Source organism: Rattus rattus, chromosome 2 (genome assembly GCF_011064425.1).
Source record: "Rattus rattus isolate New Zealand chromosome 2, Rrattus_CSIRO_v1, whole genome shotgun sequence".
Classification (NCBI taxonomy): domain Eukaryota; kingdom Metazoa; phylum Chordata; class Mammalia; order Rodentia; family Muridae; genus Rattus; species Rattus rattus.
This window is the reverse complement of record NC_046155.1, coordinates 164376403-164402405: the sequence shown is the minus strand read 5'-3', so window position 1 is coordinate 164402405 and position 26003 is coordinate 164376403. Positions and strand designations below refer to the sequence as shown.

Below are 26003 nucleotides of genomic sequence, written 5' to 3'. Positions count from 1 at the left end.
TTAGACAACAGGAAAATCAGCACAAAGGAGAAAGGAAGATGCTGCCTTGGGAGCCAGGTAAACACTGGAGAAGGCAGTGTACTGGAGCAGCAACTGGTTCTACGGCTGAGTGTTCCAATTAGAGGACATCTTGCTGGCACTTTTCTCGCACAGAATGGTGCTCCATACCTCAGAGGACTCCCAGAACTTGCTAAACCATGTCAGGAGCAGTAGTGCTAATAAGGCCATTTACTGGGTACAGTTTTTAACAAGTACTAACTGCTTCCGATCTTCACGAGAACACTAGAAGGTAGGTGCTAATTCTATTATGCAGACAGGCACACTGAGACTCAAGCTGTATGGCACAGAAAAGCAGAGCCATTTTGTACAGTCAGACCCGATTCCACGCTCACAGCTCACCTGGGAGCATGGGAGTGTCACAGGTGCTAGTCAGCTAGGAACCATCACAGACACAAATCATACTCCAACAGCAGCGTTCAGAGGAGGAGTAAGCCACTGGATGGCATACAAAAGACAGCCCTATAGGGATGTCAGAGTGGCCGCACACTGGAGCTGGGCACCACTGTTTGTCTATTAAGAACATGCATGGAGGGACCCATGGCTCTAGCCACATGTGTAGCAGAGGACGGCATTGTCTAGCATCGATTGGAGAAGAAGCCTTTGGTCCTGTGAAGACTCATTTCCCCAGTGTAGGGGAATGCCAGGGTGTTGAGGTGAGAGTGGGTGGGTGGGAGTGGGAGATCTTCATAGAAGCAGGGGGAAAGCAATGGGAGGGGGGAAGGGGATAACATTTGAAATGTAAATATATAGAATATCTAAAAAAAAAAAAACAAAACAACACACATGGGGGTATGGGGGCACAACATGTGAATGTGTAAGAGCATTTACATACTTCTACAGGGCTTTCTTTATACACAATCCTGCTTCTGTCGTAGAGGTGTTGTACTCTGCTTTCTGCTGCTGTGACAATATGTGACTAGGAAAAGTGAGTCTAGCTGGCAAGTTTAAAGGCTAGAAAGCCAACAGCACAGTACCAAAGGCAACGTACTGCTGCATTTCTGGCAGAAAGCAGGACAAGCAGAGAGGAACACGAGAAGCAACCCCTCTGTAACAACCCACTCTCCAGCTAACTAAGCCAGTCTTTCTACAGCTATGACTCATGTAAGAAGAACGGCGGGGTTTGCACTTATCAGTTTAATGACCCTAAAAGCCTCATGTTCTTCTCTACTCTTATACATGAGAAATAAATTTGCTGGGCACCAAGCACACCAAAGTACCGCAAGTCACAATATGCAATGCCAGCTTTAGGAGAGCATTCTCCTCTCACCTCCACAAGTGGGAGTCATGATAATCCAGCCATGTGTATACATACACACACAAATAAATGCAATAAAGTCCAGACATAATGTACTTATAATGTTACTGCTTGAGACACATTTTAAAACTAATTTATAAATCAGTTGTTCTACATAGAACAGGCCCATGGATTCCGAAACCCATCAAAAGGAGCAAGTAGTTTCCAGACTAACACTGGAAACAAAAGCCTGTTTAGTCTATTGTGTATAAAATTCATGGGAATAGGCCAACTACCTTAATCAGCATTTCAATGAGGAAAGCCAAGTCAAGACCGTAAACTGCAACAGCCAGAAGCATCCCAACCCAGTAAGGTAGTGCATGACAGCAATCTCAACACTTGGGAGGATGAGGCAAGAAGACTGCGAGTTCAAGGACAGCCTGTGTTAGTGATATACCTTGCTATATTGCCAACCAAATCAAAAATAGAACACATGGTAAAACATGCCTAAAATCCCAGCACTCAGGAGGTAGAGTCTGTCTCAAAACAAAACCAAAAATCAAATAACTCCCAATGTAGGTATTAACACATGCCCCAGTGATTCCCTAAGCTCCTGTGTATCATAGTTCTCTAACTGTTCCAACGAGGAAGCAAAGGCATTTGTTGTCCTCCATCATTAGCGACAAAGCCATATGGGTCTAGCTATCTTCTCAAACCCCAGGGTATGATTTGAAGAGAACAGTAATATGGGTAACATAAGATGTAAGGCTCACACAAACTGCTCTCGCATGGGCCCCTACATAAACCTAAAAGTGCCCCATCATCTTACAGTGGCAGTCCTAACAGTGTGTGCTTAATACTGTTCTGCACGTCCTCTGGGGAGATGGGAGATGTAACAATGTGCTTGCAAAATGTCACATCTTTGTCAAGAAATGACCAAGTATAACTGTAGCTGAAAACATGGTTCGTATAAAAAACAAGGGTGGGCGTGAGGGTTCATAGATTGCTTTGAGCTCCAGACCAGCCTCAACTACACAGTAAGTTCAGGTCAGCCATAGTGAGAATCTGTCTCAAGCAAGCAAACAAACAAAAACAATAAAGAACAAAGCAGTTTGTTCGTGTGTGCTCCACCAGATATCCACGCATGGACAGTCAGGAAAGGCATGTATCAGGCACACAGGTATCCTGGGGTGGAAACAAACAGGATGGAAATAAAAGCACAAAGCCCAATATGTCTATTTGTTGTGGGGATATGGATGAGGTCTCATGAACACTGGCCAAGTGTTCTGTCGCCCAGCTGCATGTCCAGCCTTTGTTATTTTTTTTCCAACAGTCCAGATTACAATTTTGAACCCACAATTCCTCTCCTCTGCCTCTTTAGCATTTAAGATTGTAGGCCTGTGGTACCTACACCTAGCTAAGTTTTACATTTCACTGTTCAATATCTTTGGAAATTTACACGTATTTAATGAGTATTTTATTTATTTACCCAGGTCCAAAGCACATACATGCAAAACAAGCACTCTACCCCTGAGCTACATTCCCAGCCTGTAAGTATAATTTAAAAAATACTTTTATTATGATGAACCATTTTATAAAATCATGAAAATAGTCAGAAATTACAAATATACCTGAATAGAGAGATTCAAGACAGAAAAAGCCTATGGTGTATGTAACTCAGTGGTAAAGTATAGGCCTGACATGTGCAAGGACTTGGGTTTAAGACCTAACACCAAAAAACACACACACACATACACACACACACACTTGGATGATACCGAATGGATTGTAATGGCTCCACAAGCATGATACACAAACTCCTAAATTGTCTCATATTTAAATAAATAAAAAACGCCCCAATATTATATATTTGTAACAGCAAAGGAAGCAAACTATGGCTCCTGGACCAAATCCAGTGACTTGAACACACAATCCCTTGGATGAAAAGAGTCTGGTTTTTGGGCTGGAGAGATGGCTCAGTGGTTAAGAGCACTGACTGCTCTTCCAGAGGTCCTGAGTTCAATTCCCAGCAACCACATGGTGGCTCACAACCATCTGAGATCCGATGACCTCTTCTGGTGTGTCTGACAGCTACAGTGTACTCATATAAATAAATTTAATAAAGTAAAAAAAAAAAGAGTCTGGTTTTTAAAGATTTATTTTAAATCATGTATGTGGGTGTGTACACATGTGTGCATGTGCACATATGTGATATGTGCATGTGTGTAGGTGCCCAGAGGACAGATCAAGACCTCAGATTCTGGCATTACAGGTGGTTATGAGCTGCCTTATATGAACGCTGAGAACCAAACTTGGACTCAGGTCCTCAGGAAGAGCAGTATACACTTTGAACCTCTGAGCCACCTCTCCAGATTCCATGGTTTCACATTTTTCAGTAATTGGAGCAGGGTGTGATGGTACAAGCACTTAATCCCAAGACTCAGGAGGCAGAGGCACCCTGTGAGTTAAAGACAAGCCTGGTTTTCAGATGGAGTTTAGGTCAGTCATGATTACAAACAAGAACCCTTCCAGAGTACCCAGGTTTGATCCCAGCACCCACACAGCAGTGATAACCATCTATAACTCTAGTCCCTAGGGCATCTGATGCCCTCTTCTAGACTCTGTAAGCACCAGACATACATGCAGGCAAAATACACACACGCACGCGCATACACACGCACGCGCATACACATGCACACATGTACAAAAAATACTAATGCAACAGAATCAAAGTTAAAACAAAAAACAAAACGAAACTCATCGTAGCTCAATGGCACAGCATTTGTGGTAAAAACATAAAGTTCTGGGTTCCATCCCTACCACTGAATAAAAAAGAACAGTAAAAAGTTATTTCCTCAGTGAGGTCAAGGGGAAAAGCCATCTTTATTCTGAATAAAACTTGATTCTAATCTAGAATCCGAAATTAGAGTGTTTCATTTTTACTACAAATCCCCCAAGAAATACACTAAGATTCAAATGCATCTGAATGAAAAAAAAGTTTTAGGTTTAGAAGTAGAAAACTATGGGGCTGGAGAGACGGCTCAGCGGTTAAGAGCACTGACTGCTCTCCCAGAGGTCCTGAGTTCAAATCCCAGCAACCACATGGTGGCTCACAACCATCTGTAATGGGATCTGATGCCCTCTTCTGGTGTGTCTGAAGACAGCGACAGTGTACTTATATATAATAAATAAATCTTTAAAAAAAAATTAAAAAAAAAAAAAGAAGTGGAAAACTAACTTATTCTATAAACACATGGGACTTTCTCGTAAACTAGTGATTCTATGGGTTGAAAATTGAAAAATATGACTCATGATCACAGTTAGAACCCTAAGCACGTGTGTTTGTGCAGTATCAGGGACTGAGCCTAGGCTGTACACGTTAGGCAAGTGCAGTGTAACGTGTCTCCAGTCCTTCACTACATACTTTGCATAGTATATTATTTGGATATTAGTTTCCAATTTGAGAAAATTAAGGGCAAACATCAAATACAGACAATCGGTTTAACTTTTTCTTTTTGGTGTGTGCTGGGATTAGACCTGAGACCTCACACCCTGAACACTGACTCTAACACTGAGCCCCAGCTTTCTAATCCTTCTCAGTATTCATTTAACTTACTTAAAATGAAAGCGCCAGACCTTGGCAGGCACGAAACTTTTAACGAGAAGACTCTATCAACAGAAAGAGGACAAGGCTAGTATTGCTGTGGTCTGGAGAAACTGAGGGTCCTCACTGACATCTGCGGTACATCCTATGGGGACAGTACTTTACCTCAATGTCCTGGAGACTGAATTCCTTCTGATCTGTGAAGTTTGCAGCCCCAGCACTGAGTTCCATGAGCATCTTGGCAATCTCGGGCTTTATGGCTGAGGTCAACCTGCTGGCTGCTTCCATTACATGCTCCTGCACGTCTTTGAGCTGCATAGCGGCCTTTGAGTAGTGTGAGTTCCTGAACACGGTGCTGAAGAGATCTGTGAGGAACGTACTAGCACGGCAAAAGACATTGAGGGCATCCAGGTACTTAGAGATGCCCTGCTGGATGTCAGCAATGGGAGTAGAGTGGGGCATGGCATGGTGGCAGCTGCCTGCAGTGGTCAGACTGCCCAGTGGAGCAGAGGGGGCCGTGGACGCCAAAGGCGCGCTCAGTGCTCGGCCTAGCTCAGGCATCGGGTACTGCTGGTGCTGCTGCACCTTCTGCTTGGACCCGCCAAGCAGGAAGCGCCGCTTGTAGTCCATCTTACTGTCCTGGGCACTGCAGCAATACATGCGGGTGGGAAACTGTCCCAGGGACCACTGGCAGGTCAGCGCTCTGAGTCCTTTTTTCCAAAACTGTGGCTAGGTATAAAAATAGTGGAGTTCTGCAAATCTAAGTTTTAAAAAAGTTATTTCCATGAGGCAGGTGACCATGTGATCCAACATAAAGGTGAGAAAAATAACAGATTTATATAATTAATATTTTCAGTGTGGGTAGGAACTCTAACAAAAAATAACAGTGTCCAAAATGCTCTGTAACTGTTCAGCATCCTACCCTCGATGAAGATATGCTTGCTGAGGAAAATGTTTATTTATAATTGCTTTGCAAGAATATTTTGATACTTACATTTACAATGGCAGAAAAATAACTTAACTTTTAAAATGTAATATAATGTATCTTTTATATACCAAAAAGGACCCCAGCTGGTCAACAGCATTTAGGCGGAAGGGGTTACTTCACGGGAAGTCCTTAAGGAAGAACACACCTCTGCAGAATTCTGACAGAGCCTGCCTGTCAAATCCATTTACCTGGAAAACTTCTTCTCAGTGCTAAAAACTTCCAAATCTCCTGCAACGGTTTCTGGGAACAAGTGTTCTTTAAACATGGCATTTGTTACTGTGTGTCTTCTCTTTTCTTTTGTTTGCTGAGGTAGCAGTTTCCTTGTAACATTAATAAAAAGTGCTTCCAGACTGGGTTGGCCTGCAGTTGTAAAGTCTGAAGCAAGAAAGCACAGATGTATTCATAAGGCCTCTAAGTCATTTCCTGTAAGAGGAAAAAGAAGGAAGACGAAGTCAGGGAGGCTGTAGGACAAAGAACAATTCTGAACACTTCTACAATGCTGCATCCTCCACTTTGGTAAGCTTCACATCAAGACACCGTAATTAGGGGGCTGGGGATTTAGCTCAGCAGTAGAGCGCTTGCCTAGCGAGCGCAAGGCCCTGGGTTCAGTCCCCAGCTCGGGGGACACCGTAATTAGCATCATGAAAGCAAGACAGCTATGAGAAGAGGAATGTTAGAAAGCTCCTTGGGGGCCAGAAGTGGCGGCACATACCTTTAATCCCCACACTTGGGAGACAGAGGCAGTGGGATCTCTGAGTTCAAGGCCAACCTGAGCTACAGAGTGAGTTCCAGGACACCCAGGGCTATACAGAGAAACTGTATCTTGCGGGAAAAGAAGGAGAAGAAGAAGGAAGAGCAGGGAAGGAAAGGGAGGGGAGGGGAGGAGAAGGAAAGGGAGGGGAAGGGAGTGGAAGAAGAAAGGAAGAAAGGAAGGAAGGCAGGCAAGCAGGCAAGCTAACTTGCTCATTTCTTAGGCTGGAGGCTAAAGATGTGATTCAACATGCATGAAGTCCCAGGTTCAACCCCGAGCACTGCATAAACTAGCTGTGATGACTCACACCTCTAATCTCAACATCCAGGAGATGGAGGCAGGAAAATAAGAAGTTTAAGGTTATATTGTTAACCTAGTGTATTTCAGGCCAACCTGGATTACAGGAAATCCTTCTCAAAAGAAAAAAATAAAAAGAAGAAAAATTCTTCAAATTCTAACAAAGATAATATAACAAATTAACTGACTTCAGACCAACTAATGAACCTAAAGCTAGTTAAGTGTTTGAACAGGGCCTACTCAACATTTAGCATTCCTTTGTTTCCTCTTCAAAGGGCTCACAAACACCTACCAGAGGATTAGGTGAGTTGAGTGATCCCTGGCATCTATAGGAGACTGGGTTCAGGGCCTGGAGGTCCCCAAATCTGAGGGTATTGAAGACACATATATAAGATGGGATAGTATTTTTGTATGCCACCTGTGTACAGCCCCCTATACAACTTAAATGAGCTCTATAAAACACAAGCAGGGGGTTAGGGATTTAGCTCAGTGGTAGAATGCTTGCCTACCAAGCGCAAGGCCCTGGGTTCGGTCTCCAGCTCCGAAAAAAAGAAAAGAAAAAAAAAAACAAAACAAAAACCACAAGCAGAGTACTGTACACCCAAAATCCCAGGTCCTCGGAGGCTGTTGCAGAGGATTGCCTTGAGTTTTGAGGCCAGTATAGATTATAGAGCCAAGTATCAAATCAGATCAGGGCTATACGATCAAAGGGGAAAATCACTTATATTTGACTTGGAGTATCTAGGGCAATATGTAAGCACTATATGAACAGTTGTTAATCTGTTTAATGGTAATAACAAGAAAAAACTGTGTCTTGTACAAATACAATTCTAAAATTCCACATTTGCCTATTTATGTGGAATTCTAAAGACAACCTGTGGGAGTCTGTTGTCTCCTTCTATCATGTGACTCCTAATCAGGCTTGGCAGTAAGCACTTTCCCACTGTACATGGACACCATACCAGACAGAAGTAATCCTCTAAAAAGATGATTTATGTATTTACTTTATGCGTATGAGTGTTTTGTTTGCACATATGCCTCGGAATTATGAATGTGTCTGGTGTCTGCAGAGGCCAGAAGAGGACATCGGATCCCCTGGAACTAGAGTTACAAATGGTTATGAGCTGCCATAGAAGTGCTAAGAATCAAACTTAGGTCCTCTGGAGGAGCAGCCAGTGCTCATAACTGCTGAGCCATCTCTCCTGCCACAGAAACTACTTTTAAAAAAGCCAAATACAGGGGAAGAGCAAAGGATATGATGGGAAAAAAATGGAAAAATTTTAATTTATTGTTAAAGCAACAACAACAAAAGTAAGAGAAGAAAAAGAAAAAGAAAACCAAATATAGCACTCTGGAGGCCAAGACAAGAGGAATTCCATGAGTCTGAGACCAGCCCAAGCTAAGTTTCAGGGCAGCCTGGGATAAAAAAAAAAGTCCTGGGGTTGGGGATTTAGCTCAATCTCAACAATCAAACAAACAAAAATAAACAGATAAAAATTCTGGACCTGAGACCTATGAAGTGGTTTCTGCCTGTAACTCCAGCACCTGGGAAGCCGGAGCAGAAGGAACGCAGAGGTTTGAGGTTAGCCTGCATACGGGTACTTGGTGAGTGTCAGTGCAGCTTGAACCATAGAGTAAGACAGTTGAAGGGGATAGGGCAGAACTCTGAAGGTGAAGGACAGGAACACTAAGACAAGAAAGCTATTATATGGTTCTCGGAGAGATCTATGGGACACCATCAAGCATACAAGTGTGACTTTAACAAGGAGTAGTTGAAAGACCGATGACTAAGAAATCCACAAATCTGGGGTTGGGGATTTGGCTCAGTGGTAGACGCTTGCCTAGCAAGCACAGGGCCCTGGGTTCGGTCCCCAGCTCCGAAAAAAAAAAAGAAATCCACAAATCTGATAAACACATTCTAGTGAGATGGACCAGGAGAGCCACATTAGGATCAAAGCTTCTAAAGGTGAAGCTATGAAGAAGCAGAGGTGGCTTTCACTCTCATGGTCATTAGATAATGTCACCAGTCACTGAACCCTGAGCTCTGTTCCTATAACTAAGAAGTAGGGCTTCTTAGAACATGCAGTCAAAACACTTTCAGGGAAAAAAAAAATCAATATATAATCTTGTTTCATATTTCAGTTTAAAGACAGCTCACTTGGGCTAGGGTATAATTCAGTGGTAGACTATGTATGTATCCCATACATGGCCTTGGGGTCAACCACTAGTATTAAAAACTACCCCTCAAACTCATGCTAAGATACAGCTGATTTATGTGAAATGCAGTAATCCTACGCAAGAGGACTTCGCCATCATGACTAACTAGTTACCTGCCAGTGTTTGCCTCTAAATGGCATGATATTGGAAATTAGTTTCAGCATGTAAATTTTGTGTTAAAAACAATGTTCAGTTCATGACTTTTGTACTCTTGCTTTTGGACAGTTCCAATCTTGTGCTTATAGCCTGAAAACAATGCCAACCTGGACTACTGAGCAAGAGCCCCTCCCTCAACTCTCGCCTAACAGGCCCAAGGTCTTTTGTTTATTCCCCAGAACTGAAAATCATAAACTTCATTTTATAAATACTAGGCTTCTAAATTAGCAGACAGAATTAAAAGACAATAAAATTCTAAGTCTGTGGATGATAAAATGTGTGAATATTATGCTAAATGTAGTCAGGTTTCATTACTAACACAGTGGTACATAGAGTAAATGTATGCATATACAACATGAGCACTGAACAGTGCTATGACCTGGTGTAAGTTCTTTAGTTTCTTTGTCTCGGTGTCATCATATATAGGCAGAGACAATAAGAGTAACTACTGTTACTGAATTAAACGAGCCCATACATATCAAAAACAGAATGTTTAGAACATACTAAGCAATGTTTGATGGTGTCACCTAAGACAGGAGAAGGGGGCTGAAGAGATGGCTCAGAGGTTGAGAGCAGTGATTGCTCTTCCAGAGGTCCTGAGTTCAATTCCCAGCAACCACATGGTGGCTCACATCCATCTGTAATGGGATCTGATGTCCTCTTCTGTATATATGCAGAACACTGTGTATATAATAAATAAATAGATCTTTAAAAAAGACAAGAGAAGGTAAACAGACTGTATTATCTTTGCTTGTCTGGAAAAACACTACTGATAAACAACAAAGGTTTTGTTGAGTTACCTAACGCCTAAACCAAACAGAAACCTACCCTAGGATGGGAGGTAGCACATGCTTTATGAACCCTATGTCTACTTCAATACACTAAGCAAAGAGAAATGAATTCCTGTTTGACTAAAATTTGATATATATACACTCACTCACACACACACACACACACACACACACATATATGTGTATATATATGTGTGTATGTGAGAGAGACAGAGAGAGAGAGAGAGAGAGAGTTGTTAGGGATTAATCTAGGACCTCATCATGGTAGGGAAATGTTCTCCCTGATCTATACATTATATCCTTAGCCTCGGCCAAGGCAACAAGCAGCAAGCAGCTCTGCTGTCAGCAATGAAAGGGCAGAAGGAGATTTGTTGTAGGACACATGAGCTTACCTTGGCTTTCTCCCCCATCCAGGTAGCCTAATGGTAAAGCTCTTCATGAGAGAATCATAGCCTAACAGGAAGGTTTGAGCCATGGTCTATTTAAATGGGAGCCATTACTAAGAAGACGGAGAACTCAGGAAATGTGTTGTATTCTGAGATATACACAGCAGAGCTGACCATTTCCTAGATCCCACAGCAGCAAAGGGGCACAATGAGGTAAGCAACACTGCTTAGAGGAGCTGGGTAAGTGCCCAGATCTAAATGGGCAGCTACAGAGGTCAGGAGTGGGAAACAATCTAATCAGCCTTGTCTCTTCCATACTTCCCATCTGATTACCAAGTTAGCCAGCTCTCACAAAGGTGACCGGATTGCCAGAAAGAGGAACCTACTGCCAATTACCTAGATATACCCAGGTCTGGTTGGTTGTTTTAGGGGATGGCACCAAGGGCTAAGCTTATGATAGAATTAAGCAAAGCTCTACCACTGAACTACTCTTCAGTCTAACGAACAAGTTCATTTTTTAAAAACTACATTTATTATATTTCTTTTGTGTATGTATGTGCATGTGTGGAGGTCAGCTGAGTTGGAGTTGTTTCTCTTCTTCCACCATGTGGTGGAAGACACTTTTTTTTTCTTTTTTTTTTTTTTTTTTGGAGCTGGGGACCGAACCCAGGGCCTTGCGCTTGCTAGGCAAGTGCTCTCCCACTGAGCTAAATCTCCAACCCCGGTGGAAGACACTTTTGCCTGCTAAGTCATCTTGCCAGCCCTGAGTTCTTAATCATCAGCCCCATTAGTAATCATCCGCTAATGAAGACAAACTGAAATGTCTTCAAAGGACTAAACTAGGTATGGCACATGCACTAAGGAGGGCAGAGACCAGAGGGTCTCTGTGAATTCGAGGGCAGACTAGGCTTCATAATAAGATGCTATTAAAAAATTTAAAAAAAAAAAGAGGAGTTGGGGATTTAGCTCAGTGGTAGAGCGCTTGCCTAGCAAGCGCAAGGCCTTGGGTTCGGTCCCCAGCTCCGAAAAAAAGAAAATAAAAAAATAAAAAAATAAATAAAAAAGATTAAGATGAAAAGATCAGTTCTCTCAAAATAAACTTTATTTTACAGACAAGGTATTATTATATACCCCAAGCTGACTTTAAACTCAAATAGCTGAGAATTATCTTAAACTTCTGATCCTCCTTCATCCACCTCTCAAGTGCTGAGACCAGAGGCTGCATTACAGCGCTGTGACACTAGGCCTGGTTTTATGTGGTCTTGAGGCGTGAACCCAGAGCTTCAAACCTGAGAGGCAGACACTCCTCCCGAGCCAAGAAGTAGGCATTTTAGACCCTACAAAAAGACCTGTAAAAACCAGGCTTATGCACTCATAAAGTCTAGAGCTTAGGTGGCTGAGGCAGAAGGATCCTGAGTACAAGCAAGGCCTCAGTTACACAGTGAGTTTGAGGCTAGTGTGAGCTACACAGAAAGACACTGACTCAAATAATATGGAAATAAATACATAAATGCATAAATGAAAAAAGCAAGAGAAGAAAAACACCTGAAAATTTTCTGAATGGTACCCCATGTGAAACTTGATCCCAGGAAACTATGATTACATGGTGAAAGACAAAGGAAGAACTGAAACAGAAGGAATAAGGTACAAACACATACACATGTGTGTTGAGTGTGGTGTCAGTGCCGTATGTCCTGCTCCATCACTCTCTGCCTTTTCCCTCTGGCACAAGGTCTCACTGAACCTGGAGCTAGGCTTGCAGTCAACCAGCCTCAAATCTTCCTGTCTCTGCCCTCAAAGTGCTGGGGTTATGAGCACACATACATTCACACTCAACTTTTTACATATATTCTGTGATCTGAACTCAGGTTCCTATGCTTGCACAGGAAGTGATTCTGCCCACTGAGCCATCCCTCTACATGGAATATACACACATTTTTTAAAGAGTGTTGAGGACAAGCATGTAGGGGAAAAAAAAAAGAAAAAAGACAAATCTAAAATCAACGAAAATGCTTCGTATAAAGTACACAGAAAAGCAAAGGCAAGAATACAAGCCACATTTCTTTCAACCTGTAGTATGTTTTATTCTTACCTGTATAGAAAGATGTAACTCTTTACTCAACCTGGAGCTCACTGACTCAGCCAGACAAGCTAGCCTTGAGGCCTCCTGTCTCTGCCCACAGCAATCAGATTCCAGATGCACAGTGCCTTGCCTGGCTTATGTGGGTGCTAGAGATCCAAGTTCAAGTCCTCACATTTACACAGCAAGTACTTTATCCACTAAGCTATCTTCCCAGCTCTGTAATTTAAAAATACTCAATGTTTTTAATCCCTAAAATATAAGCAGACAAAGGACTCAATTAATTATACCATGTTGTCTTTGCTGTGTTTCCTTTTTTCCCCCTAAGACAGGGTCTTGCTATATAGTCCAGGCTGACTTCAAATTTATAGTGAGTGACCCTCCTGCCTTGGCCTCCCAAATGTCAGGATTAGAAGAGTGAGTCACCATACCCAGCTGTGTGTTGTTTGCTTGTTTGTTTGCTTGTTTGTTTTTGAGACAGGTTCTCACTATATAGACTAGCACTCACTATGTAGCCCAGGCTAGTCTCAAACTCATGGTCCTCATCCTCCCAAGTGCTAGGATTGTGATGATAGCCAGCATACCATATGCTACCATAGCCAACTTTAGTTACCTCATGTTTGACCTTTCTAGTGTTATAGGTTGACAATATAAAATTAAATAAAAATCCTTTCATCCACTTAAATTGAAAATATCAGTCTTAAGCTAGGCATTATGGATAAGTAGTTGACAAAGATACCCAACATTACATGCACACGCACATGCACAAAGTTTGTGATCACAAACTGCTCACTGAAACGATAGGTTGATAAGTGTGTAATGCTCAAGGGAAAGATAAAAGGATAAAATCTTTTCAGAGACTTGTGTAATCCAGTGTTTTATGTAGTCCAGACTGGCTGTGAATTCATGATCTTCCTCTCTCAGCCTCCCACATACTGGGAATACAAGTATGTTCTGCCTGGGTTCACAAATACTCTAAAATTAGTAGAGTCAATGGCTGCATGACCTGTTAATAGCCTTGAAACCACTAAATTGTAAATGGTGTGTGAACTATAGCATGTGAGTTGTATTTCAATACAGTTATAAATACTAAGATAATGAGGCCATAGAGCAGTGGTTCTCAACCTTCCTAATGCAGTTCCTCTTTACTAGTCCCTTTAACACAGTGTCTCATGTGTGGTGACCCCAACAATAAAACTATTTTGTTGCTATGTAAATATCTGATATGCAGAATATCTTATATGCAACCCCCAAATGGGTCACCACCCACAGGTTGAGAACTGCTGTCACAGACAATTCCTTCTTCTAAAAGAGGGAAAAATAACTTGGAAGCACACCACAATGTTCTCTACTGTCCCCCTACCCCCTCCAAACCACCCCCCAGGAGCAAAACCCAAACATCTCCCGGAGCTGAAAGAGAGACACTGCAGGAAATTCCTTAGGCAGATTAGTTAAGTCATTGTCTATGAAGTTCAAAGCCCAACCACTTCCATGTTTTCAGTTCAGACTGACACAAACCATATTTAGAAATGAGCTCCACAAAAATGCTTTGAAAAATTTTACTCTCAACAATCATAAATTTAAAATATCTATCCAGGCAAGAGAAGACACCTTAGAAGATCCAGTCCTTAGTCTGTCCCTCCTTAATCCCAGTTCTCTTTTGGTTCCTCTTATCTGTGACCACATCTAAAAGTGAAACTCCAGGCTGGAGAGACGGCTCAGCGGTTAAGAGCACCGACTGCTCTTCCAGAGGTCCTGAGTTCAGATGCCAGCAACCACATGGTGGCTCACAACCATCTGTAATGGGATCTGATGCCCTCTTCTGGTGCGTCTGAAGACAGCTACAGTGTACTCATATATAATAAATGAATAAAATCTTTAAAAGTGAAGCTCCCTGGTGGGCATGTCCTCCTAGCTCTCCTCCTACTCCCAGCCATCTTCAAGTGCTATGGTTCCTCAGAGCCTGTGGGGCACTCTTGTTGTTTCTGATACCACCAACCATATCCTCCCACGGAAGATTGTGCAACACTGCCCTTCCCAGGCATCCATGCCTCCTTCCGCATCCTAATACCTAGTTTTCTCATGACCTATTTTCCCTGTCACAACCAGTCTACATGCTCGCTCCTAGCATGTGGAAGGCTCTTTGGGCTTCTTGGGATAGCTCAGAAGTAGTTTTGACAAAGATTGAGTTGAGGGCCACACTGTGTTCTGTCAGACTGTTTCTACATTAGCATTACTGTCCTAACACACAGTTTACCATCTCCCTGTACGTCCCTGCTATCTCCAAGGCACAAGATCACTGACTTCATTCAAGACAGTTAAGAATCAAGGGCTGTAAGATCAAAAACTCAGATGACAGCAAATGCTGGCGAGGATGCGGAGAAAGAGGAACACTCCTCCATTGTTGGTGGGTTTGCAGACTGGTACAACCATTCTGGAAATCAGTCTGGAGGTTCCTCAGAAAATTGGACATTGAACTGCCTGAGGATCCAGCTATACCTCTCTTGGGCATATACCCAAAAGATGCCCCAACATATAAAAAAGACACGTGCTCCACTATGTTCATCGCAGCCTTATTTATAATAGCCAGAAGCTGGAAAGAACCCAGATGCCCTTCAACAGAGGAATGGATACAGAAAATGTGGTACATCTACACAATGGAATATTACTCAGCTATCAAAAACAACGACTTTTATGAAATTCGTAGGCAAATGGTTGGAACTGGAAAATATCATCCTGAGTGAGCTAACCCAATCACAGAAAGACATACATGGTATGCACTCACTGATAAGTGGCTATTAGCCCAAATGCTTGAATTACCCTAGATGCCTAGAACAAATGAAACTCAAGACGGATGATCAAAATGTGAATGCTTCACTCCTTCTTTAAAAGGGGAACAAGAATACCCTTGGCAGGGAAGAGAGAGGCAAAGATTAAAACAGAGACTGAAGGAACACCCATTCAGAGCCTGCCCCCACATGTGGCCCATACATATACAGCCACCCAATTAGACAAGATGGATGAAGCAAAAGAAGTGCAGACCGACAGGAGCTGGATGTAGATCGATCCTGAGAGACACAGCCAGAATACAGCAAATACAGAGGCGAATGCCAGCAGCAAACCACTGAACTGAGAACGGGACCCCCGTTGAAGGAATCAGAGAAAGAACTGGAAGAGCTTGAAGGGGCTTGAGACCCTATATGTACAACAATGCCAAGCAACCAGAGCTTCCAGGGACTAAGCCACTACCTAAAGACTATACATGGACTGACCCTGGACTCTGACCTCATAGGTAGCAATGAATATCCTAGTAAGAGCACCAGTGGAAGGGGAAGCCCTGGGTCCTGCTAAGACTGAACCCCAGTGAACTAGACTGTCGGGGGAGGGGCGGCAATGGGGGAGGGTGGGGAGGAACACCCATAAGGGAAGGGGGCAGGGAAGGGATGTTTGCCCGGAAACCGGGAAAGGGAATAACACTTTTCGAAATGTATATAAGAAATACTCAAGTTAATAAAAAAAAAAAAAAAAAAAAAAAAAAGAATCAAGGGCTAGAAGGGTTGGGGATTTAGCTCAGTGGTAGAGCGCTTGCCTAGGAAGCACAAGGCCCTGGGTTCGGTCCCCAGCTCGGAAAAAAAAAAAAGAATCAAGGGCTGAGGCCATAGTAGGTAAAGTGCTTGCCATGAAAGCCAAGACCACAGTTTGATTTCCCAATACCCAGGTGAACAGGCTGGGTATAGAGTAAATACATGCTTACAATCCCAGTGCTGCAGAAGGAGAGACAACCTAGATCCTGGGGCTCACTGGCCAATCACTGAGTACCAAGTCCCAGAGAAAGACTCTGGCTCAAAAACCAAACAGGCTCTCTCTTACTTCTCCCTCTTACTCTTTGTTCTTTTCTGTTCTTGCCCATTTCCCACCACGTGCCCATGGCCTGCCTCTTGTGTCCTCTACTCTTCTTCTCTCATTAAATCTCTCCACGTGGGCTGGAGAGATGGCTCAGCGGTTAAGAGCACCCGACTGCTCTTCCAGAGGTCATGAGTTCAATTCCCAGCAACCACATGGTGGCTCACAACCATCTGTAAAAAGATCTGATGCCCTCTTCTGGTGTATCTGAAGACAGCTACAGTGTACTTATATATAATAAAATAAAATAAATAAAAATAAAAAAAAATCTCTCCCGTGGAAAAAAAAAAAAAAAAAAAAAAAAACAGACCCAGGGTAAATGACTCTTGAAGAGTAATACCCAAGGTGACCTCTGATCCCCACACACATATACACAACACACATGAGCATCTGTACAAACACATAACCCACCCATTCTGTACACATATAAATAGAAGATATGCAAGAATCACTTGGGAGATAGTAGAAGAATGGTGAATCTGAGGGCAACCTGGGCTGTACAGCAAGATCAAAGAAGAAACTGGGAGAGAGAAAAAGAGGAGGGAAGGTCAGAGAAAAGGAAGGAGGCCTCCTTTAGACAGCACACAGGCTACCTCTGAACTGGTCCCAACCAAGGCACATCCAGCACGAGAAAGCCTTCTGTGAACATCGGAAACAGAGGATGTTGGTGCTTGGGCTCCACTGCAGCCATGAAAGCCCTCAGGAAAGACTGCGCTTCCACCGCACACTGGCTCATGGAGGAAAGCAAAACTCAAGCATTAACTCAATAAATAAGGAAGCCAAGCATGACGGCACGTCTTCACCGCCACCAGTCCAGAGACAGAGGCAGAGGCAGGATGATCTCTTTGAATTTGATGCCAGAATTTAAAGTCACCCAAAGCTACAGTATGAGGTTCAGTCTCAAAAAAATAAACAAGAGAGTATAAGGCCACAGAACTAAGCATTGGACTTTACTCCATCTTACAAGATTAGAAACTCAGTACTCAGTCCTTTAACACAGTGGTTCTTACCAGAGCTGACCTACCTACGAGGCATTAGGGAAAGTGATTCTTTCCTGGCCTCTCACACTCATTTGGGTTATCACAACTGAGGGAATGCCAGTAGCATCTAGCTGATAGAAGCCAGAGACTCGGAGAAACATCTTCTAAAATACACAGCTGCCTTCGCAGCAGGGATCTTCCACCCCAACATGCCAACAGTGTAGCACTGAGAAACCCTGATCACAAATGCTTTGAGCACTTCCAAGTTACCTAATGCATTAGGTAACACATTATGAAACTATCTCTTGGCTGCATGTGGTAGCACATAATATCTGTTTTCTCAATACTTAGAAAGCTAAAGCAGGGGTTGGGGATTTAGCTCAGTGGTAGAGCGCTTGCCTAAGAAGCGCAAGGCCCTGGGTTCGGTCCCCAACCCCGAAAAAAAAAAACAAAAAAAAAAAAAAAAAAAGAAAGCTAAAGCAAATGGATTATGAGAATTCGAGGGTAGTCTGAGCTACAAAGCAGTCTTGTCTCAAAATAAGCCCAATAAAGTTACTTTTTCTGGCCAAGCAGTGATGACAAATGTCTTTCATCTCAGCATTCATAAGGCAGAGGCAGGTGAATCTGAGCTCAATTTAAGACCATCCAGGCCAATGGAGTTCCAGGAAGGCTACACAGAGAAACCCTGTTTCAAAAAAATAAATAAATAAACAAACAAACAAAAAAAACTTACTTTTTCTGGAGACATGTTACAACCTTCTTCTATTAATTAAGGAACAAGTTCCCAAGACATCAAGAGATATCATTATTAAAGAGATGACGGGTAAATGCTAACTTAGTGGTTTAGAAACAATTCAAGAAGGGGAGCCCTAGAGACCTAACCCAGCTAGACTGGCAAGCTGTGAGCACGGCGTCTATATGCTCCCTGCCCACAGACGCTTTTTTACTCAGGTGCCAGGCATCCTAACTCAGGACTTCATGCTTGTGCTGTGGGTGCTTTACTCACCCAGCCACCTTTCCTACCCCATTCCCATCCTTTCTTGCAGCAAACCCATCCCTCCAACTGACCCTTGTTGCCATGCCAGGACACGCAGCCATGCTGATCATGCTGAATAAAGCCTCACCTCACAGAGTTCTGAGTAGCAATCTCCCCCAACCCCAAGGCCTGAAGAGGACATGACATCATCTCAACCCTATCACAAAATGTTCCCGTGTCTCCCAGAGGAAGAAGGCACAAAGGTGGAAAGTGTGGCACGTCTTAGACCTTAAGGCCTCATCATCTGCCACCTCAAATCAGTGCTCAACAGCAGCCAGTCAGGAGCCACCTCATTTCCTGCTCAAGGCCAGTAAAAATAGGAAGTGGGGGAGGAAGTTCACAAAGCAGAAACAAAAGTAATCACGGCCCAGCTTCCTGAACACAAATCACTCAGCAAGGAGGGGTATCATTAAACGGAAAGGCAGGCAGGGAGAGCCAAGGCCAGAGGAGAGGAAATGACTCTTCCAGTCCACCAAGCCCATAGCATTTTCTGTGCACAAATGGCTGTCTTAACAGAAAAACTGAACAAAGTCAGATGCCAGCTATTATACAGAAATGTATGCTAAAGTATTTTAATTCAAAGACTAATGCATAGACTGCTGAAATGGAAATCGTATTAGAACGCACATAGTCGGGGGGTTGGGGATTTAGCTCAGTGGTAGAGCGCTTGCCTAGGAAGCGCAAGGCCCTGGGTTCGGTCCCCAGCTCCGGAAAAAAAAAAAAAAAAAAAAAAAAAAAAAAAAAAAAAAAAAGAACGCACATAGTCCATGAAAAGTCGAGGGAAGTCAAGACTCAGTTACTTTTTTTCTAGTCAAGACGTGGCAGACGGGCTAGAGAAATGACTGAGGAATTAAAAGCACTTGATGTTCTTCTAGAGGACCAGAGTCCTGTTCCCAGCATCCATGTGAGGCAGCTTCACAACCTCCTCTAATTCCAGGGGATTCCATACCTCAGAGCACACACACAGGTGGCACACATACACTCACAAGTAAAATTAAAAAAAAATATTTAAAAAGTAGTAGCGGTAGTAGCAGCAGCAGCAATAGCAAGAGTGGCAGAAGCTGGGGCCATACTTGGTGGCAGAGCACTTGACCAGCACACGTGAGCTCTCAGGTTCCATCCCCACCACCATCAAGTAGGTAGATGATCAAGCTTCACCCAAATCAGCCCAGTCACCCAGACATGAACAAAAGAGACACAGCTCCTGCTTTCAAGCAGCTATCAGCCTACAGTAGAAAGGGACAGGCGGTGTGGACTGACTGCCTCTGAGCTAACACTTGCTCTATCAGGCTTTACCACAAAATATGGCATTTCTCCACAAAACCAAAGCAGGTTATCATTAGTGGCTCTGAGGCATTTTATATCTAGTGATCTACAAACAACTTATCATTTCATTTAAGAAGAAGAAAAACTGTTCTAACCACAAAGTCAACACAGTTGAGATTTACTCTAAAATAAGAGGGCTTTAGGAAAAAAATATGCCAAAATGTGTTAAATGGTCCTTTTTAGGGTCAGGCCTAATTCTGTTTAAATTGAGGGTTGGGGAGCTGAAGAAACAGATGAGCGGTTAAGAGTGCCTGGTCCCCAGTACCCAAATCAGGCAGCTTACAACTGCCTGCCTGTAGCTCTAGTTTGAGGGGAGGCCTCTGGCCTCTAGGGGCACTTGCATGCACATAGTGTACATTAACAAACATAGGCACGCAAGCGTGCGTATACATACATACATACATACACACACACACACACACACACACACACACACACACACACACACACAATATTTAATAAGTAAATACATTGAGGGTTTATTGTATTTTAGTTTTGTTTGTGCTTTTTTTTTTGGTGAGAGGAAAATCAAAGCCTGACTTGTTTTTTAAACAGTTGCTACAGTTGCTACATCAGTAGTAGAAAAGTAAACAGGGGGGGTGGGGGTTGGGGGTGAAGAGATGGCTCAGTGGTTAAGAGCACTGACTGCTCTTCCAGAGGTCCTGAGTTCAATTCCCAGCTCCACATGGTAGGTCACAACCATCTGTAATGGGATCTGATGCCCTCTTCTGGTGCGTCTGAAGACAGCTACAATGTACTCACATACATAAAATAAATAATTCAAAAAGAAAAGTAAACGAGGGGTTGGGGATTTAGCTCAGTGGTAGAGCGCTTGCCTAGGAAGCGCAAGGCCCTGGGTTCGGTCCCCAGCTCCGAAAAAAAGAACCAAAAAAAAAAAAAGAAAAGTAAACGAGATATAGGATAATCAGCATGGAATTCCACACAAAGAATGCCTATTTAATAACAGTTACCAAAAAAGTATTACTTGGTCTTGTGCAGACAGATCTAGTCATCATCTGATTTTCTAATGACAGAAGGACTCATATTACTCTGCATTTAAAATGAGCATTTACTCTTTTCAGAGTTATAAACTCTTAAAACTTGCTGCTATTGGGCAAAGTACTGGAACTTATAAAGTAACTTTACCACAGAAACAAGAGCAAACCAAACATCAGAACACAAATCTGCCAAACAGAGATCTTCAAAAGGAGAGCTGGGCATGAGGGCAAAGCCTGCCTGACATCACATCACTTGGGAAGTAGGCACTAGGATCAGGAGTTCAAGGCCAGCCTGGGGCATACAAAGACTCTGTCTCAGAATCTCGAGGAGAGTTTTGTCCACAAATATCTACCTACGACATCAACAAAGGCTGACAACGCTGAGTTTTGGGGGTAGGAACGATCTTACTATGTAGCCCAGGCAGAACTTAAGCACATGATCCTTCTGCCTTAGAATCCAGAGTATAGGAGCAAAGGTATGCAATACGACACCTGGCAAAATTGTCTCTTACACTTCACACTTCTGAAACATTTGCTTGGATAAAGTTTTCATTTATAAACTAAGACGGTCTTGACAAGGGCTAAAGAGATGGCTTTAATTATCTGGAGGTGGGAATGGATCCCATAGGAGGATTCTGTCCCAAAAGACTGTCATCTTCTACCAAAATACCAGGTTCCTTTATATAACTGGTCTTGAACTCATGATCCTCTTCTTCAACCTATCCCCCAAGTGCTGAGATCCAGGCTTATGCTGTCACGCTAGGGGTTCAGTAAATTTGCTATCATACCACATAGAACTTACAGAACTGACTTACTCACATTTACTAGTTGGTAAAGGGTATCACCAACTACACAGACGCGGAGATGCACAGAGCAGAGCACTTAGGAAAGAGCACAAAGCATCCAAGCCCTTTCCAGGTGTGCCATCCTCTAGAGACCTCTTGAAGCTCTTGATCCCCAGCCCTTGGCATATATGGAGGCCTCATTACTCAGGCAGGACATGAAACCTCAGCCACTAATGACCAGTTCACTCAGTCACTCTCTATCCTACAGGCCTGGGTGAAACTCTAAGTCCTAATCCTCAAAAATCACCTAGGTTTTTTCAGGTGAACAGTACCCCCAGCCTGAAGCTCTCCAGGTCCTGCCAGCCCAGTGATCTAATTAGTATACAAAAACATTAGTTCAAAGGTTCCACAAACTTCAGAGGCTGTATGCCAAGATGGAAGAAACTCAAATAGGTATTTCACAACTATCACATCAAAACACTCTTCAAGTCAGGCATGGGGGTATATGCACGTAACCCAGCACTTAGAAACCTTAGGCTAGAGCACAGAGAGTTCTAGGCCAACCTGAGCACAGGAAGACACTGTCTGAAAAGGAAAAAAAATAGTTTGAAAATTTGCAAAACAAGTTGAATTGGTATAAACTTATTATTGTATCCTTTAGAGAACTATTTAAGAGGCTAGAGAAATGGCTCCATGACTAAGCACTGGCTGCTCTTCCAAAGGGTTTGGGTTCCATCCCAGCACCCACAAGACAGCTCACAACCATCTATAACTCTATTCCAGGAAAGCCAACACCTTCTCTTTTTTTGTTTTGTTTGGTTTGACTTGGTTTTTCAAACATGGTTTCTCTGTGTAGTCTTGGCTGTCCTAGAACTCAACTCTGTAGACCTTGAACTCAGAGATCCACCTGCCTCTGCCTCCTGAGTACTGGGATTAAAGATGTGTGCCACCACTCAGCTCCCAACACCTTCTTCTGACCTCCACAGGTACCAGGCATCTACATGGTGTACATATATACATAGAGGCAAAACACTAATATACCTAAAATAAAAATCTTTTAAAAAGAAAATTATTCAAGATAACTTAAAATTCCACACTGCTACTTAGTAGTATATGTCAAAAAAATAACGTTAAAATTACTTGTCTTACTATTAAGGAGTATTATGTAAATTTAGACACTTTCAAAAGTTAATATAAGCAAGCGCTTAAGGCCCTGGGTTGGTCCCCAGCTCGAAAAAAAAAAAAAAAAAAAAGTTAATATAATTTATGGCCAGACCTAATATCGTATCTCTAACACCAGCACTTGCAGAGAAAGATCAAGTTTAGGCTGGGCAAAGTAGCACACAATTTAATCTGAGCACTCTCTGTGAGTTTGAGGCCAGCTTGGTCTACATATTGAGTACCAGGACAGACAGGGTAGAGACCCTGTGTGAGAGAGAGAGACAGAGACAGAGACAGAGACAGAGACAGAGAGAGAGGGGGGGGAGAAGGGGGGGGGGAGAGAGAGAGACGGAGAGATAGAGAAAGACAGAGACAGAGACAGAGACACAGAGACAGAGAAAATTTAAGAGCAACCTGGGCTACACAGTAAGGCTCTAGTTGCAAAAACAAAAGAACATGTAAAACACCCACAGATGATTTCACTAATGGATAATTATGGTTTCTCTTTCCTCCAAGCTGGGCACGCTGACTCTACTAAGTTATATACCCTACAAGCCCTGTCATCTGTCAAGAAGACCAGCAAGTTAGAAACAAAATTAGGAACCTGTTTTTCCCATAACATTTCAGCAGGTCACACAGTCAGAAATTCAGGAGAGAGGGAGAGGGAGAGGGAGAGTGTGTGTACAAGTGAGTGTATGTGCATGTGCGCCTGCTTGTCTATCTGTCTATGATGGGTATCGAACCCAGGGCTCTGCCCATGCTAAGCAAACATTCTCCCCCCTCACTCCCCCACCCCCACCCCCACGGAGCTGGGGACCGAACCCAGGACCTTGCGCTTCCTAGGCAAGCGCTCTACCACTGAGCTAAATCCCCAACCCTAAGCAAACATTCTTGCACTGAGCTCCGCCCCAAGGCCAGAAATGATATCACCTCACATGGGCTCCCTAGGCAGGAAAGGCTTATGCTGGCTTCCTACTCTGCCACTTTCCCAGACCTTCAATTGCTGAGGCCCAAATGTATGCACAGCCCTTCTCTAGACATCAGGGATACAGAAGTACTACCTAGTTCAATGGGCTAGAAAGACCCTTACCTGCTGCTAGGTGAAAGATGCTCCAATACAAAAAAACATGGAAGGCAGGTCCTGCCAAAATGCAGTGGCTGTTGCTATGGCCTGGGCAGTCCTATCATCTGGATGTGAATTTCTGCTCTCAGTAAACATCAGCAGAGTGAAAGGCGATTAGTAGTAACTCTATGACCTTAAACAAGTCAGCTGAAATCTTGTGCGTCAGTTTCCTTAGTAGAACGGAGTGGCTAAACTGTACAGCATAGGACTTGGCACATCTCCAGACCCAGGAAATGGGAACAGCCACTCCTCAAGAGCCTTGGGCTAGCTTAGGGTATCTTTGGCAACTCCTCACTCTGGTCCACTAGACAAATCCACCCCAATCCCACATTACAGTTAACAACTCACAGAAATAGAACCTACCTTCCTGCAGTTGTGGCCCCAATTCCCAAAATCCAGGCAACAAACTAAACGTGCCACCTGGTGTGCTCCAGCAGAAAAGGAGGTCATAGCTCTTTCCCTCTTCTCAGCCCATCACTGTCTCCTCCTTCAGCTCCAAGCTAGAAGGAAGTGTTGGGCACAGCTGAGGACAGGGCACTATGACCTTTCACAAAGCACAGGACAAAGTTACTTAAGCACAGCATCTCCCTCTCCCTGGAGACTCAGGGGCAGCACAAGTCCTTGGGAGCTGCTCAGAGGGCCCAATTTCACCTCTCCTTGCCTAGGACACCCAAGTCTGGGAACCAGGAGGCAAGTTTCCTCTGCCTCTGGAACCAGGGTGATGGGGTAGGGAAGATTGAGCTCTCCCAGGTTCCTTAACCATAACTGAATCTTATTAGTATCTAACTCCCAAGTCATTTTTAGTAAGAAAATGTGATTGTTTTTCTAGTATCTAATGCTAATTCTACATTAAAACCTTCCCATTGCTGACAGAACCCTGTGAGTTCCAGGTCAGCCTGGTCTAAACAGCAAGTTCCAGGCCTGCCAGAGCTCCATAGTGAGCCCTTGCCCCACCAGAGAGGGTTGGGGGGGGGGTATTAAAAGAAAAGTAGGACCAGTAAGATGGCTCAATGGGTCAGTGGGTTAAGTTTCTTGCTTCCAAGTCTGATGATCCAATTCCCAAGACACACAAATGTAGAAGCCAAAATCCAATTCCTGCAAATTGTCCTCTGACATCCACATGTATGTCATGGTACTCATGCCCACACATACACATAAATAAATTTCCAAATGCAATTAAAGAATTTTTAAAGGAATGCCATATCAAGGGATGAGTCTTAAAACATACACTAAATACACAGGTTTTGGTTAAGAAAACAAATGACACCAGTCGGGGGCTACATAGTGAAACCCTGTCCCAAAAAGAAAAGACAAGAGAAGAGAAGAAAACCAATGGCACCATGAACTACAAGAATCATCTTAGAAGAGACCCACATATATTGCATTAAGAGGCTCATTACCTAAACTAGACATGAGTTCAAAGACAAAAAAGAGTAACATGTATAATTTTATAAATGGTACTACCATCAGCACACAGACAGCAAGGAAAGCTGCCACACACCAATGACATGCCATCACTAAAATAACCCACTTTTGACCCCTCTGAGAACTTTCCTGTTTTCAATTCTTTGTGTCTGGTTATCTAGGAGACACATCACATCAACCTTGAAACAAGGCCTGTGGTGAGCTCGGGGCACATACGCTCTTAACCCCAGCACTAAGGAGGCAGACAGGGAAAATAGTTTCCAGCTAGCCAAGATACGCTACTTAGCCAGATCTTGTCCCCAAAAAAGACCCTTACCCTCATTTTATTTTTTCTACAAAGTTAGCTATATTCAAGATCCATTAGCTCAGCTGTGAATGGTACTGCTGGTATATGTTGTCATCCCATCATCTGGGATGCTAAGACACAGGATCACTGAGTTCAAGGCCATCCTAGTCTACACAGTGAGTACCTGGTCAGCTTGGGCTACACAGTAAAACCTTGCTTGGAATTAAACTTTCATTATCTCATTAAAGTCATATTGACTGGACCACCTTAACTCCCGTGGAGCTTTTCCTGAGCTCTGGCTGCCTTTGCTGTAGCTGCTGCTTGTGCTTGTCTCACCAAATGAACTGCAAATGCTGTGACGGATGTAAGCTACAGGCTCACTTTACTGTACTGCCCAGTGTAACAAAAACACATTC

The 26003-nt window shown here is 43.2% G+C and overlaps 1 protein-coding gene across 3 annotated transcripts in view; it reads right to left on the bottom strand.

Moving 5' to 3' along the window:
* Garre1 (granule associated Rac and RHOG effector 1) overlaps positions 1–26003 on the bottom strand; it is a 78192-nt gene that overhangs the window by 46127 nt on the left and 6062 nt on the right. For 2 of the 3 annotated variants that reach the window (XM_032893875.1, XM_032893878.1), the window contains exon 2: positions 5064–6309. In XM_032893875.1, coding sequence (XP_032749766.1) covers positions 5064–5558 — 495 coding nt within the window. In that variant the 5' untranslated portion in view covers positions 5559–6309. Of the gene's footprint in view, positions 1–5063; positions 6310–7226; positions 7460–26003 lie in introns of those variants that run through there. The other variant, XM_032893877.1, reaches the window with a different exon arrangement.